The 13,945-nt window shown below is 43.9% G+C and overlaps 1 protein-coding gene across 2 annotated transcripts in view; it reads left to right on the top strand.

Annotated features, from left to right (window-relative positions):
* The window catches only part of MOB2 (MOB kinase activator 2), an 86,213-nt gene that overhangs the window by 41,761 nt on the left and 30,507 nt on the right, over window positions 1–13,945 (top strand). For both annotated transcript variants that reach the window (XM_053720481.1, XM_053720480.1), the window contains exon 2: window positions 11,524–11,684. In XM_053720481.1, the coding sequence (XP_053576456.1) occupies window positions 11,524–11,684 (161 nt within the window). The remainder of the gene's footprint in view (window positions 1–11,523; window positions 11,685–13,945) is intronic.

The following is a 13,945-nucleotide window of genomic DNA, read 5'->3' as shown; positions in this document are numbered from 1 at the left end:
GGGGGGTTGTACTTTGGGTGGGGGGGAGCTACACTACAGAAAAAAAAGGGGGGGAAAATGATTTTTTTGGGGGGAAACTGGGTACTGGCAGACAGCTGCCAGTACCCAAGATGGCTCCCAGTAAGGTAGAGAGGGGAGGGTTAGAGAGCTGTTTGGGGGGGGGATCAGGGAGGTTGGGAGCAAGGGGGGATCCAACACATCAGCATATGTAAATATGCTAAAAAATATATATATAAAAAAAAGATACCTTTTATTTTAGTACTGCCAGACTTTCTGCCAGTACTTAAGATGGCGGGGACAATTGTGGGGTTGGGGAGGGAAGAGAGCTGTTTAGGAGGGATCAGGGGGTCTGATGTGTCAGGTGGGAGGCTGATCTCTACACTAAAGTTAACCCTTCAAGCTCCCTACAAGCTACCTAATTAACCCCTTGACTGCTAGACATAATACACAGCAGCATTTAGTGGCCTAATTACCAAAAAGCAATGCCAAAGCCATATATGTCTGCTATTTCTGAACAAAGGGGATCCCAGAGAAGCTTTTACAACCATTTGTGCCATAATTGCACAAGTTGTTTGCAAATAATTTCAGTGAGAAGCCTAAAGTTTGTGAAAAAATTTGTGAAAAAGTTAACATTTTTTTTAATTTGATCTCATTGGGCCTAGATCAATATTAGTCTTCTAAAAAATATATATACATGTCAAGGGATATTCAGGGATTCCTGAAAGATATCGGTGACCCAATGTAACTAGCTCTAATTTTGAAAAAAAGTGGTTTGGAAATAGCAAATTGCTACTTGTATTTATTGCCCTATAACTTGCAAAAAAAGCAAAGAACATGTAAACATTGGGTATTTCTAAACTCAGGACAAAATTTAGAAATTATTTAGCATGGATGTTTTTGGGTGGTTGTAGATGTGTAACAGATTTTGGGGTCAAAGTTAGAAAAAGTGTGTATTTTTTTTCCTCATATTTTATATATTTTGTTATAGTAAATTATAAGATATGATGAAAATAATGGTATCTTTAGAAAGTCCATTTAATGGCAAGAAAAACAGTATATAATTTGTGGGGGTACAGTAAATGAGTAAGAGGAAAAAACAGCTAAACACAAACACTGCAAAAATGTAAAAATAGCCTTGGTCCCAAACGGACAGAAAATGGAAAAGTGCTGTAGTCATTAAGGGGTTAAACTAGATTACCAATTGGCAGTCGAAGGGCCACATGCGACCCTCTGTATTGGGTTTTGTGGCCCCTGGGGAAAGGTGGAACTAAACAATTTATGCTTACCGGATACATTTTTTTTCTTTACTGGCATGGAGAGTCCACGAATCCATTCCAATTACAAGTGGGAATTAAGATCACCCCTGCAGAGCTGTTAACTGTCACTCCCATTACCCATAATCCCGAGTCATTTGGCCAAAGGAAAATGGAAATAGAAGATGACACAAGGGTATAGAGGTGCCTGAAGTTTATACAAAAAAACTGCCGTCTTAAGTTGAATTAAGGGCGGGTCGTGGACTCTCCATGCCAGGAAAGAAAGACATTTATCAGGTAAACATACATTTTTGTTTTCTTTCCAATGGCATGGAAAGTCCATTCCAATTACTAGTGGGAGCCAATACCCAAGCTAGAGGACACAGAATGGAAGGGTAGGAAAACAAGACAGGCGGACCTAAACAGAAGGCACCACCGTTTGAAGAACTTTTCTCCCAAAGGAAGCCTCAGCCGAGGCAAAAGTATCAAATTTGTCGAATTTGGAAAAGGTATGCAATGAGGACCAAGTGGCAGTCTTGCAGATTTGTTCCACAGAAGCTTCATTTTTGAAAGCCCAGGAAGAAGAGATAGCCCTGGTGGAATGAGCCGTAATTCTCTCAGGAGGCTGTTGTCCAGCTGTATTATAAGCTAACCGGAAAACACTTCTTAACCAAAAAGAAAGTGTAGTAGAAGTGGCCTTCTGACCCTTACGCTTACCAGAGAAAACAACGAACAGGGCTGATGATTGCCGAAAATCTTTAGTTGCTTGAAGGTAAAATTTTACATGCACAACATCCAGGTTATGCAACAGGCGTTCCTTCTGAGAAGGATTGGGACAAAAAGAAGGAACAACAATTTCCTGATTGATATTGCAATCCGATACTACCTTGGGAAGAAATCCCAACTTAATACGAAGATCCGCCTTATCCGCATGAAATATAAATTAAGGGGAATCACACTGCAGAGCCAAAAGCTCGGAAACTCTGCGAGCAGAAGAAATGGCAAGAAGAAACAAAACTTTCCAAGATAACTTAATTTTCTTCTTAAACGGGAAGAGTCCACAGCTGTATTAATTGCTTTTGGGAATTCAGAACCTGGCCACCAGGAGGAGGCAAAGACACCCCAGCCAAAGGCTTCAAATACCTCCCCCACTTCCCTCATCCCCTAGTCATTCTTTGCCTTTCGTCGCAGGAGTTTGGCAGAGAAGTGTCAGAAGTTCGAGAGAGTCTCTTATGTAGGGTAGTTCTCTTCGAAATGGGACTGGAGTTTTAAGTAATCCTGTCAGCCTCTCAGTCAGAGCATGGATGAAGGTTAGAGTCCAGAGATGCAGGGAGAGTCTTTCTGCAAAACCATCCCGACGTTGACGAGTTTTGTTACCTTCCTTTATTCACTCAAGTCCATGTCAGAAGCGAGGCTACTAACTGTCGCACTTGAAGGGCCGTGTTCCTGTTCCACTGCGCAGATTCCGGTAAGATTGTTTAATTTTATTTCATTTTGTGAATGTAATGGTAACAAGAGAAGGTAGGGTCACAGTGGGACTCCTTTAATCTTAAAATAGGAATCACTGGTTAATATCTCCTGAGGGGTTTATTGAACAGGGAGGATTTTAATCATGTTTATGTGGTTCTATCTGCTAATGCATAGTAATATTTGGCTCATTGCTTTTCGGAACAGAACAGCCTTATCATCAATTGGCGCAATCTCTTTAGATTTGCGTGCTCTTTTTTTGATTGGCACGGTGCACCTCCTGACCGGTTGCGTTGTTTTCCACTTCCGTATGCTGACTGAGTGACAACAGAGAGTCTGCTCGTTGGTTGTCTGGTTCACAGGAGGAGGTGAGTGTCCCAACCATTGGGTGCATAAAAAGGGTGCCAGTTAGGGTTTGTTATTTTTGTAATCCCAAGATTATGGAGGATTCTGATTTTTTTTTTTTAGACACGGATGTCTCCGTGATGAATATGAAATGGCCCAGGTTATCCATGCCCATCAGTTATGTTCCGATTGCCGTTCTAGAGTACTCTCTTCTCCCGACTCGGGGACCTTAGAGTGCATTGAGCCATCCACCCCAGAGGATTCTATGTCCGGTGAGGCGCGTGTCCCAGAACCTTCCTTTGCTACGCAAGCAGGTGTCCCTATGGCATTTACTCCTCCGGAAAGTGGCTTGTTTCCTCTAGAAGTGACAGCATGGTTCCGCATGGCCATATCTATAGCGCTGGCTCACTTATCTCCCAAGTTAAATATTTTTAAGGTACTGTCTGTGTTCTGTCAACAAATGCCCCGTTGGGCGTGGGATCGCCTGATTCAGTTCGACCTTCTGGGGAAGCGTCAGCCTCTGAGGCTTCAGGGGACCCAACCTCGGGGCCGGGGTCGTTTATCAATCCGTCGAGGGATAATTTCGCCTTCCGTTATAGGCTGGCACGTCTTTGTGTTCTAATAAGGCATGTTTTGGTGGTGCTGGAGGATTCCAGTCCTAGTGGGCCGAGGGATCCGAGGCCTTAGTTGCTGGATGACAAGCTGGGTTAGACGTTTGGGGAAGAAGCTAATCTCCTTGACGTCTCCATTATTTTCTTTCTTTTATGTATTGATTCCAGTTCTGAGCTTGGGTGAATGGGGCCTCTGATCGACTGGTCCTGTTGGTGTACTCATTCACCTTGGGCGTTCACCCGTATTTACTTTTATATTGATCCAGATGGATGTATTTGATTTGTTTTTAATAAGCTCACGTCTAATATAATTCCCGTTTTGGGAACGTTTTTCTCTGGAACTGATACTTGCGATTTTGTGGTCGCATGGGCGCTTCTTCGGAAGTTGCACACTTTTGGTTGGGAACAAAGTAATGTTCTAATTCATATTATTGAACTTTCAGGTCGATTTTTCTTGGACCTTAGACAGTTTTGGGGTGTCTTTGTACCAGGCAGGTACTGGTTGGGTGCTAGCTGCTGTTCCTTGGGTTCATGTCACCCTCGTGGTGCTGATTATCCTGTCGGATCTTTAATGTCACTTGGCTTATTGATATGGACTCCGGGCTCGGATCCTACTACGAAGTATGGGGCCTAGTGCGTAGATCCAACGTTTCTGGAAGAAAGGTTGGGAGTACCGATATAAGTTGGTCTTTTTATGGGCCTACGGCCACTCCACCCTGAATGTGTCAGTTCTCGGAAGCTAAGCAGGGTTGGGCCTGTTTAGTACTTGGATGGAATACCAGGTGCTCCAATTTACTTGGGTTACGTGACCGCCTTTTTCAAGATGTCATTGGGGTTCCTAAGGGTCCCTGGGGACTCGAAACCATTGTTTTCTGTCTTGGGTGCACTCCTACTATAGGAGCCAGCTTTTCCCTTTCCTGGCGTATTCAGAATCACAGAACTGGATTCTGGTATTAGGATGCTGGGGGTCAGAGTACTTCTTCCCTGGGGGAGTGTTCCTTCTTCTTGAAGGCTGCAATGTAGGGGTTTCCGGACCCGAGCACAAAGTTACCTGTCATGGCTCATGGAGCATGCCAGTTTTAGTAGCGGTCAGAGTTCTACTCTGAGGTTTTTGATTCCTTGTAGATCCATCCTTTTTCTTCCTACGGTCTGGGACTCTTGTCCTTAGGTCTTTAACTAGCCTTTTGCCTTGGACCGTTTTACTGAATGGAGGTCGGGGATTGGTCTGCTCTATGCAGTGTTGACCGTTTTACTATTACTGAGTTTGTCCTCCCCTTAGGTGGGGGGGACTCTTGGTACCCATCTCTTTACTGGATGCGTCTGCTGCTGGGATGGAATGCTCTTTGGAGACCGGTAAATTCTGGTTGGGGGCTATTGTTGAGATTTTTCACGCGCTTTTTGGTGGGAGTCCCACGATGGCTTAGGGTCAGCTTTGCTGCCTGGAGATTGGTCATCGCGAGTTCTTGTCTCTGTGTTCTCTTGGAGAGCTCTTCTTTTACTTGCTAGGACAGTTATTCTGTCTCTGCTGGTCTATGCTTGTCTAACCTGACGGGTTTTGACTTGGCTATGATGCTATGTGGAACTCACGGTTTTCTGGAACACCATATGTGGTATGGTGCTGTCAGTGATATGAGGGTGGCCTTCTGGTCATCCTAGTGACGTTTTTTTTCCTGTGTATGGACTTATTTTTCTGGTCCTTGTCCTTCTAGGGAGTTCTTCTCCCTGGCCAGTGGTTTCTGTGTCAACATTGGGTTGCTCTAAGTTTGATTTGAGCCCGTGTTGGATGGTCCTTTGGATCTCTTATGGGGTTCTCTATTCTCCCCTTCAGGAGTAGATAGAGGTTTTTAACTTTTGGGGGTTCTATTCGTGGGAGTCGAGCCGCTGGGCTGGCTCCTCGGAGGCCTTTGTGCTCGGCAGACTCTGGGTCTGAGTGGTCTCTAGCATGGTTTTGCAGGTTATGTAACTGATGAGCAGTTACCTGGGCTTGCGGTTTTTCCCTTGTCGTTTTTAGAGTTTTTGTAGGGTGTCGGGTAGTTTCAGGCTGTGGTGCCTTTCGAAGGGGCCGCCTTTTTGTTCCTGCCCTTTGTTTGCATTCAGTGTCCTATAGCTTGGGTATTGTTTTCCCAAAAGTAATGAAGGCAGCTGTGGACTATTCCCGTTTAAGATGAAAAACATAAATTATGCTTACCTGATCATTTTCTTTTCTTCTGATGAGAGTCCACAGCTCCCGCCCATGTTTTATCTGAGGCGGCAGTAAATTTTTTTTTTGTTGTTGTTGTTCTTCTGGCACCTTTTTCACCCTGATATTTCTTCTATTGTTTCTTGGCAGAATGACTGGGGGATGAGGGAAGTGGGAAAGGGATTTGAAGCCTTTGGCTGGGGTGTCTTTGCCTCCTCCTAGTGGCCAGGTTCTGAATTCCCAAAAGCAGTTAATACAGCTGTAGACTCTTCCCGTCAGAAGAAAAGAAAATTATTAGGTAAGCATAATTTATCGACTGCATGCATAGGCTTAAATGGAGCCTGCTGCAGTACTTTAAGAACAAGATTAAGACTCCAAGGGGTATCAACAGGTTTAAACACAGGCCGGATTCTGACCAAGGCCTGAACAAAAGATTGTACATCTGGCAGCTCTGCCAGACGTTTGTGCAAAAGAATAGACAGTGCAGAAATCTGACCCTTCAGAATGCTGACTGACAAACCTTTCTCCAGGCCATCCTGAAGAAAAGACAAAATTCTGGGTACCCTTACCCTGCTCCACGAGAAACCTTTCGATTTATACCAATAAAGGTATTTACGCCATACCTTATGGTAAATCTTGCGAGTAACAGGATTACGAGCCTGAGGCATGTTATCAATGACCTTCTCAGAGAAACCACGCCTACCTAAGACTAGATGGTCAGTCTTCAAGCTTCAGAGAATCTAGATTTGGGCGAAGGAAGGGACACTTAAGAAGAAGGTCCTTCCTCAAAGATAACCTCCAAGGGGGAAGATGACCTCTTCACCAGATCCACGAACCAGGTCCTGCAAGGCCAGGCAGGAGCTATTAGAATCACTGATGCCCTCTTTTGGAACTCTAGAACAAACAGAGGGAACAGGTATTCAAGACTGAAGTTCCAAGGCACCGGCAGTGCGTCGATCAGAGTGGCTTGTGGATCTCTTGATCCGTACCTTGGAAGCTTGGCGTTTAAGCGCAACGCCATCAGATCCAACTCCAGAACCCCACACCTGAGGGTTATCCTTGAGAATACCTCCGGAAGGAGAGCCCACTCAGGGTTGAAAAGTCTGCCTGCTCAGAAAATCCGCTTCCCAGTTGTCCACCCCTGGGATGTGGATGGCAGATGGGAGACAATCGTGAGACTCCGCCCACTGAAAAATGCTAGTCGTCTCCTTCATAGCTAATGAACTCTGAGTTCCTCCCTGGTGGTTGATTTAAGCCACAAGGTGATGTTGTCCGATTGAAATCTGATAAACCGAACCTAGTTGAGGCCAGGTTATTAGAGCATTGTAGATTGCTCTCAACTCTAGGATGTTTATGGGAAGAGAAGACTCCTTTCGAGTCCAAAGACCCTGAGCCTTTAAGGAACCCTAAACTCCTCCTCAGCCCAACAGGCTGGCATCTGTGCTCACTATTGCCCCGGATGGTCTCTGGAAACAAATACCCTGAGACAGATGGTCCTGTGAAATCCACCAAGATAGTCTCTTGTTAGGGGGTCTAGAACTTCGAGAGATCAGAGTGGTCTCCGTTCCATTGTCTGAGCATGCATAACTGTAGAGGTCTCAGATGAAAACAAGCAAAGGGGATAATGTCCATGGAAGCAACCATTAGACCAATTACTTCCATACACTGAGCCACTGATGGACATATTGAGGACTGAAGTGAAAGGCAAGAAATATTGATTTTCTGACATCCATCAGGAAAATCTTCATGGACAGAGAGTCCATAATCGTTCCCAAGAAACACACCCTGGTGTTTGGCACCAGGGATCTCTCTTCTAGATTCACCTTCCACCCGTGGGAACGTAGAATAGACATCTCTGTATGAGATCTTGCTAACTAAAAAGATGGCGCCTGAACCAAGATGTTGTCCAGGTATGGCTCCACCGCTATTCCCTGAGATCTGACCACTAGACCCTTTATAAAGATTGAGGAGCCGTAGCAAGGCCAAAGGGAAGGGCAACAAGTTGGAAGTGTTTGTCTAGAAAGGCAAACATCAGGAATTGGTGATGTTCCCTGTGACTGGGAACACGATACGCATCCTTCAGGCCTATGGTAGTCATGAACTGACCCTCCTGGATCAAGGGTAGAATGGAACAAATATTTTGAAGGACGGAACCTTGAAAAATTTGTTGACACTTGAGGTCCAATATGGATTTGAAAGTTCCCTTTTTCTTGGGAACCACAAAAATGTTTGAATAGAATCCTTGACTCTGTTCCGCCATGGGAACTGGAACAATCACTCCTAGAGAAGATAGGTCCTTTACGCAGTTTAAGAAGGCCTCTCTCTTCACCTGGTTTGCAGATAACCTTGACAGGATAAATCTGCCTCTGGGGTGACAGGACTTGAACCTTTTATCCCTGGGAAACTACTTCCACCGCCCAAGGATCTGGGACATTGCGGGTTCATGGCTGTCGAAAGAAAGTCTGCCCCCTACTTGATCCAAGACTGGATTGGGGGCAAACCCTTCATGCTGACTGAGTCAGAGGAAGGCTTCTTGGACTGTATGCTCTTATTCCAAGGTTGGCTTGACCTCCATGAAGTCCTAGGTTGCTCCGTTTTGGAAGAAGAGGAGGAAGAGTTTTGTCCCTTGAAATTACAAAAGGAACGTAAATTAGAATTCTGGCGACCTTAGGTCTAGTCTCTTCTTGTCCTGAGCCAAGAAAGATCCCTTTCCGCCAGTAACTTCAGAAATTATGTTACATCCGCAGACCAAGATTTTAGCCATAGAGCTCTGTGAGAATGGCAAAACTAGAAATTTTGGCTCCCAGCCCAACGACTTGCATGCTGGCATTGCAAATAATAGTATTAGCCAGCTTTGGAGCCTTGATCCTATCCTGGATTTTCTCTATGGTAGTCTCCTCAGAAATGTGGTCGGACAAGGAGTTGCGCCAATAAGAAGCAGCACCCGCAACTGTAGCAATACTTGCAACAGGTTACCGTTGTAAACTATGATGAATATACATCTTTCTTAAGTAAGCTTCCAGGTTCTTATCCATAGGGTTCTTGAAAGAGGAAATATCTTTAAGGGGAATAGTAGTTCTCTTGGCTAGATTGGATATAGTGTCTTCTACCTTATGCACAGTGCGCCACGAGTCACGCGCAGAGTCAGCAACAGAAAACATTTTCTTAAAAACAGGGGACGAGGGGAAAGGAATCCCCGGTATCTCCCATTCCTGAGCTATAATGTCCAACATACGATCAGGAACTGGAAATACCTCTACAGATGTAGGAGGGACATCAAATACTCTGTCAAGTTTGTTGGACTTTTTAGGAGTCTCGGCTACAGTAGAGTCAGAGTCCTCCAATGTAGCTATAACCTCCTTCAAGAGTAAACGGAGGTGCTCCAGATTAAATCTAAAATTAACCTCCTCTGGATCTGCTTTACTAGCAACAGCAGTCTCAGAATCGGAGATCTCGTCCTCAGAGGCCACTGAGGAATGATCCTCTTCAGATAACAGAGAGGCTGACTAACGCAGACTTAGCATAGTCAGTATTCTTTGTATTAGATATATTTTTAGATTTCCTCTTTCTCTTTCCAGAATTAGGAAAGGCAGACAACACTGCAGAATTATTTGAGCTGTAAAATCTCTTGGTAAATAAAAGTAAATAAACCCCCCCCCCCCAGGAACATGATGAGAGGAACCGCAGGACACTGCATGTGAAACTGCTAAAGCTTGGGACGTCTGAGGGGAAAGCTGAGGCATGACTCCGACAACATTATCCTGAGAGACAGAAGGCTCTGAGAGGGAAATTTTATCTTTAGATAACAAAGTTTTATTCAAAGGGGCAGTCTAGTCGAAATTAAACTTTCACGATTCAGATAGGGCATGACGTTTTAAACAACTTTCCAATTGACTTTTATCATTAAATTTGCTTTGTTCCCTTGGTGGTATTTTTGAAAAGCTAAACCTAGGCAGGCTCAAACTGATTTCTAAACCGTTGAAAACCGCCTCCTAGCTCAGAGCATTTTGAAAGTTTTTCACAGTTAGACAGACAGTACTAGTTCATGTGTGTCATATAGATAACATTGTGGTCACTCCCGTGGAGTTATTTAGGAGTCTGCACTGGTTGGCTAAACTTTCTGTCAAAAGTACTGAGATAAGGGGGCAGTCTGCAGAGGCTTAGATACAAGGTAATCACAGAGGTAAAACATATATTAATATAACTGTGCTGGTTATGCAAAACTGGGGAATGGGTAATAAAGGGATTATCTATCTTTTTAAACAATAAAAATTCTGGTGTAGACTGTCCCTTTATACAAAAGGAACAAAACTGCACAGGAGGAATAACTTGAGCCTCCAAGCAAAATAAACATTTGTCAAATGACATACATACATTTTCATTAGTGTCAATAACTATAGGGAAATTGGACCCCACAAAGATAAGTAAAATCCAAGATTATAAGGTCTCTAATAAAAACAATCCTTTTTAGTTTTCCTCTTTCCCAAATATTATACACAGTGAAGCATAAACAATATTTAAGACACCCTTAATTACTGGCACCGCTATACCTCAGCACTGCTGAGGGCTTACCGCTCTTAGGGCCAGCAGAGAATGTCCCACTAGAAGAGAAATTGATCCAATCGATTTTAAACTCTCTTCATAATCGTTCCGGATCAAACACTGCAGACCGCCACACACACCACTACCAACTCAGCTCAGATATAGCAAAAGCCAGCGAGCGAAATCATGGAGAAAACGGTCACATGACTTAAACAGTTAAACTGTGCTACAAGAAAAAAAGGTGCGTAGTAAAATGAAAACCCTGGTTTTCTACAAAGGGGATAGCATTGGTGTTAGAAGTTATGCAAAGACTACCTCGCTGTCTTCTAACTGCTAAAAGCCACCATTACTCTTACTAAAGAGGATTACATGGACACAGCATAACCCCAATCCTTCCTTTCAGGGAAAAGTACCCATTAAAGGATTAAAAATCTTCAGACACCATCTGTGCACATCCTCCTGATGATAAAGGCAAAGAATGACTGGAGATTCTGGGTAATGGGAGTTCTGCTGGGGTGTTCTTTGCCTCCTCCTGCTGGCCAGGAGTTGAATTCCAATTAGTAATTGTAATGGATTTGTGGACTCTCCATGCCTTTGGAAAGAAATATGTGCTTTGGGGATTTATGGAAAAAGAGTCAAAAAAGTTGGCCACAACTCAAATATCGCTCTCTGGAAGGGAAAACCGCATACAGAGTGTATCTTGTAACCTTAACTAAATCTATATCTGTGTCTCTGAACGTTTTTGGTAAATATATTATTATTTGTGTGTTTAATACCCATACATTTTATATGTGGCCCTTAACGGTTTAAAATTGATCTGTGGCCCCCATGTGTTGGGAAGTTAGCCATCATTGATGTAAACATTAGCATGGTTATGTGTATAAAATTGCCAAGGGAATGAGTGTCACCGCATCATGTATATACCTCTGCAGGTGGCTTCTCCCAGTGACCACATTTTCACTTGGTTGCTTAATTTATTTCCATTTTTGATGTAACATGGATTTTTGCTTAATGGTTTAGAGAGGTTTTTGGGTAGAATGAAGTCCATTTGATGTGCTTACTTACCATATCACCGCCACAATCGGATGCATTTTTGTTCATAACCATAACTTTCTATTCATTGCAGAAAATCTAAGGCAAAGCCAAATGGGAAGAAGCCGGTGTCTGAAGAGAAGAAACTGTACTTAGAGCCAGAATACACACGTGTCCGGGTCACAGACTTTGAGTTCAAGGAGTTGGTGACTTTACCACAAGAGATTGACCTCAATGAGTGGCTGGCTAGTAATAGTAAGTAGTTTTTACTTTTATTTGTCATTTATTTTTTGGTGTAATATCCCATTACAACACACATCTTCACCATTCCCATTAAATAAGTTTTTATATGGAGTCCACAGCTGCATTCATTACTTTTGGGAAATAAGAACCTGGCCACCAGGAGGAGGCAAAGACACCCCAGCCAAAGGCTTAAATACTCCTCCCACTTCCCTCATCCCCCAGTCATTCTTTGCCTTTCGTTCCATGAGGTTGGCAGAGAAGTGTCAGAAGTTGCTGTTGTCTCTTATGGAGGGTAGTACTCTTCGACATGGGAAGGGAGTTTTAAGTAATCCTGCCAGTCTTTCAGTAAGGGCTTGGATGAAAGTTAGAGTCCAGAGTTGCAGAAAGAGTCTTTCTGCGAAACCATCCCGACTCATGTTAACAGCTCCTCAAGCAATTGCAGTTGTCGAACTTTGCTTCGCTGCCTGCTTTCTTCTCTCAAGTCCATAGCGGAGGCGAGGCTACGATCTGTCACGCTTGAAGGGCCGTGTTCCTGTTCCACGATGTAGATTCCGGGAAAATCATTTCATTTCACTTCTTCATGAATGTACTGTAACTCATTTGTTCCTGCAAGCTCACATGAAAAGTAAGGGTCTCAGTGAGACTCCTTTAGTATCCTGGAAGCGCAAGGGTTAATATCTCCTGAGGGGGATTGTTGAACAGGGTTTTTTTAATCATGTTTATGTGATTCAACCTGCTTATGTGTAGTGTTAACTGGGCTCGTGGCTTAGAACATAACGGCCTGTTGAAGTGACGCGACCTTACGGTTGGGCGTGCTTTTGTTGGACTGTATGGTTCACCTTGTAACCGAGTGTGTTTACGTTCTGGTCTCCCATTTCCGCATTCCTGACTGTGTGGCGACAGAAAATTTAGTCCGCTGCTGTCTGGTACATAGGAGGTGGTGAGTGCCCCAGCCATTGTGGGTGTCGGGTGCTGTTTAAATTGTTTGATATATAGTCCATTTGTTTTTGGGTATAATCCAGTTTTGGGGATACTGATGTTAAATTTGGTCAACTTTCTGATTCGGATTCTTCATCCTTTGAAGAATGCGAATTGAGGAGGCGAGTTCCCTACCGCTCCCTACTGCTACACATGCGGGTAACCAAAGTTATGTGTTTTCCTCCTTGGAGGGTGGATTTTTCCCCCCGGAGGTTGTGACATGTTTTCGCATTCACATTCTTTTGGCTCTTGCGCGTCTGCAAAGTCCAGATGTTTATTTGCGATTGGGCTCATGTCCAATTGCCCCAGGTCTCTTGGCCTCTGGAGGGCATGTACAGTTCCCTGTAACTGTTCCTAAGTGTTGTGCCTTTCGTTACCGGCGGGCTCGCCTTAGTGTTTTACTCACATTTTTGAGCTGCTTGTAGACCCTATCCTTCTTGCGTATGGGACTCATCAGTCTCCTCCTTTGAATGGCTCACCTCGTTAGACATGGGGGGGATGAAGTAATCTCCTTTAAGTCTTGTTTTCGAGATCCTTCCCAGTTTTGTTGGAAGAAAGGGGTTTCCGTTGGTCCTACAGACCTTCTGTTTTTCTTGGGCGTTAACCTTCGGGTTGCCCGTTATTTAATCCGGTTAGGATAAATTTTATTTTAGTTTCATACTATGTTCCTACAGGAACTTACAAATATCTGGGATCGATACTCGCTGTTTGCTTCTATGGAAGTGGTTCGGGACACGTTAGTCCCATGTTTGTCTGTTTTCTCCTCTCTGAGAATTTAGCCAACTTGGTAGTTATGACCCTAGTTGCAGGCTGGTTCTGATTGGGTTCAGATCTTCTGTCTTGCGGCTTAGTCAGACATGTGGCGCCTATTATGCCTTGCTGGTCAGATGGGGGTGCAGAGTGCTCTTAGCTTTATTTTATATTTATTTCACAAGTTTCAGTTAAGCATGCTGAAGAGGACTTAGGGGTGGGTTTGTTTCAGCCCTAAATAGCCGTCTCTTTGATGACTGGGTCAGTGAATTTTGCTTTGTCACTTTCTGTTGCTTCCGATGCTCTCTGAGCCTAGAGTATTCCTTCCCACGTGGTGGAAAAATTAGAGGGTTTAGCGCATCTTTTCCGCCGGGGGGCGTTGTTACTTTAGGAAATTGTCCTTTTTTTTTGGACTTGTTCTTTTACTGGTTCTCTTCTTCATTGAGACCTCCTGGATTTTGTCGGTTTCTCTTTGTGGATGGGTCACCTTTGGGGGACTTGGATTCCCTTTGGGAGTTGGTTGTTCCTTTTCAGGACATTAGACA

The sequence above is a fragment of the Bombina bombina genome, chromosome 7, assembly GCF_027579735.1.
Source record: "Bombina bombina isolate aBomBom1 chromosome 7, aBomBom1.pri, whole genome shotgun sequence".
NCBI classification, from domain to species: domain Eukaryota; kingdom Metazoa; phylum Chordata; class Amphibia; order Anura; family Bombinatoridae; genus Bombina; species Bombina bombina.
The sequence above is the reverse complement of the archived record's forward strand: the minus strand, read 5'-3'. Positions and strand labels throughout refer to the sequence as shown.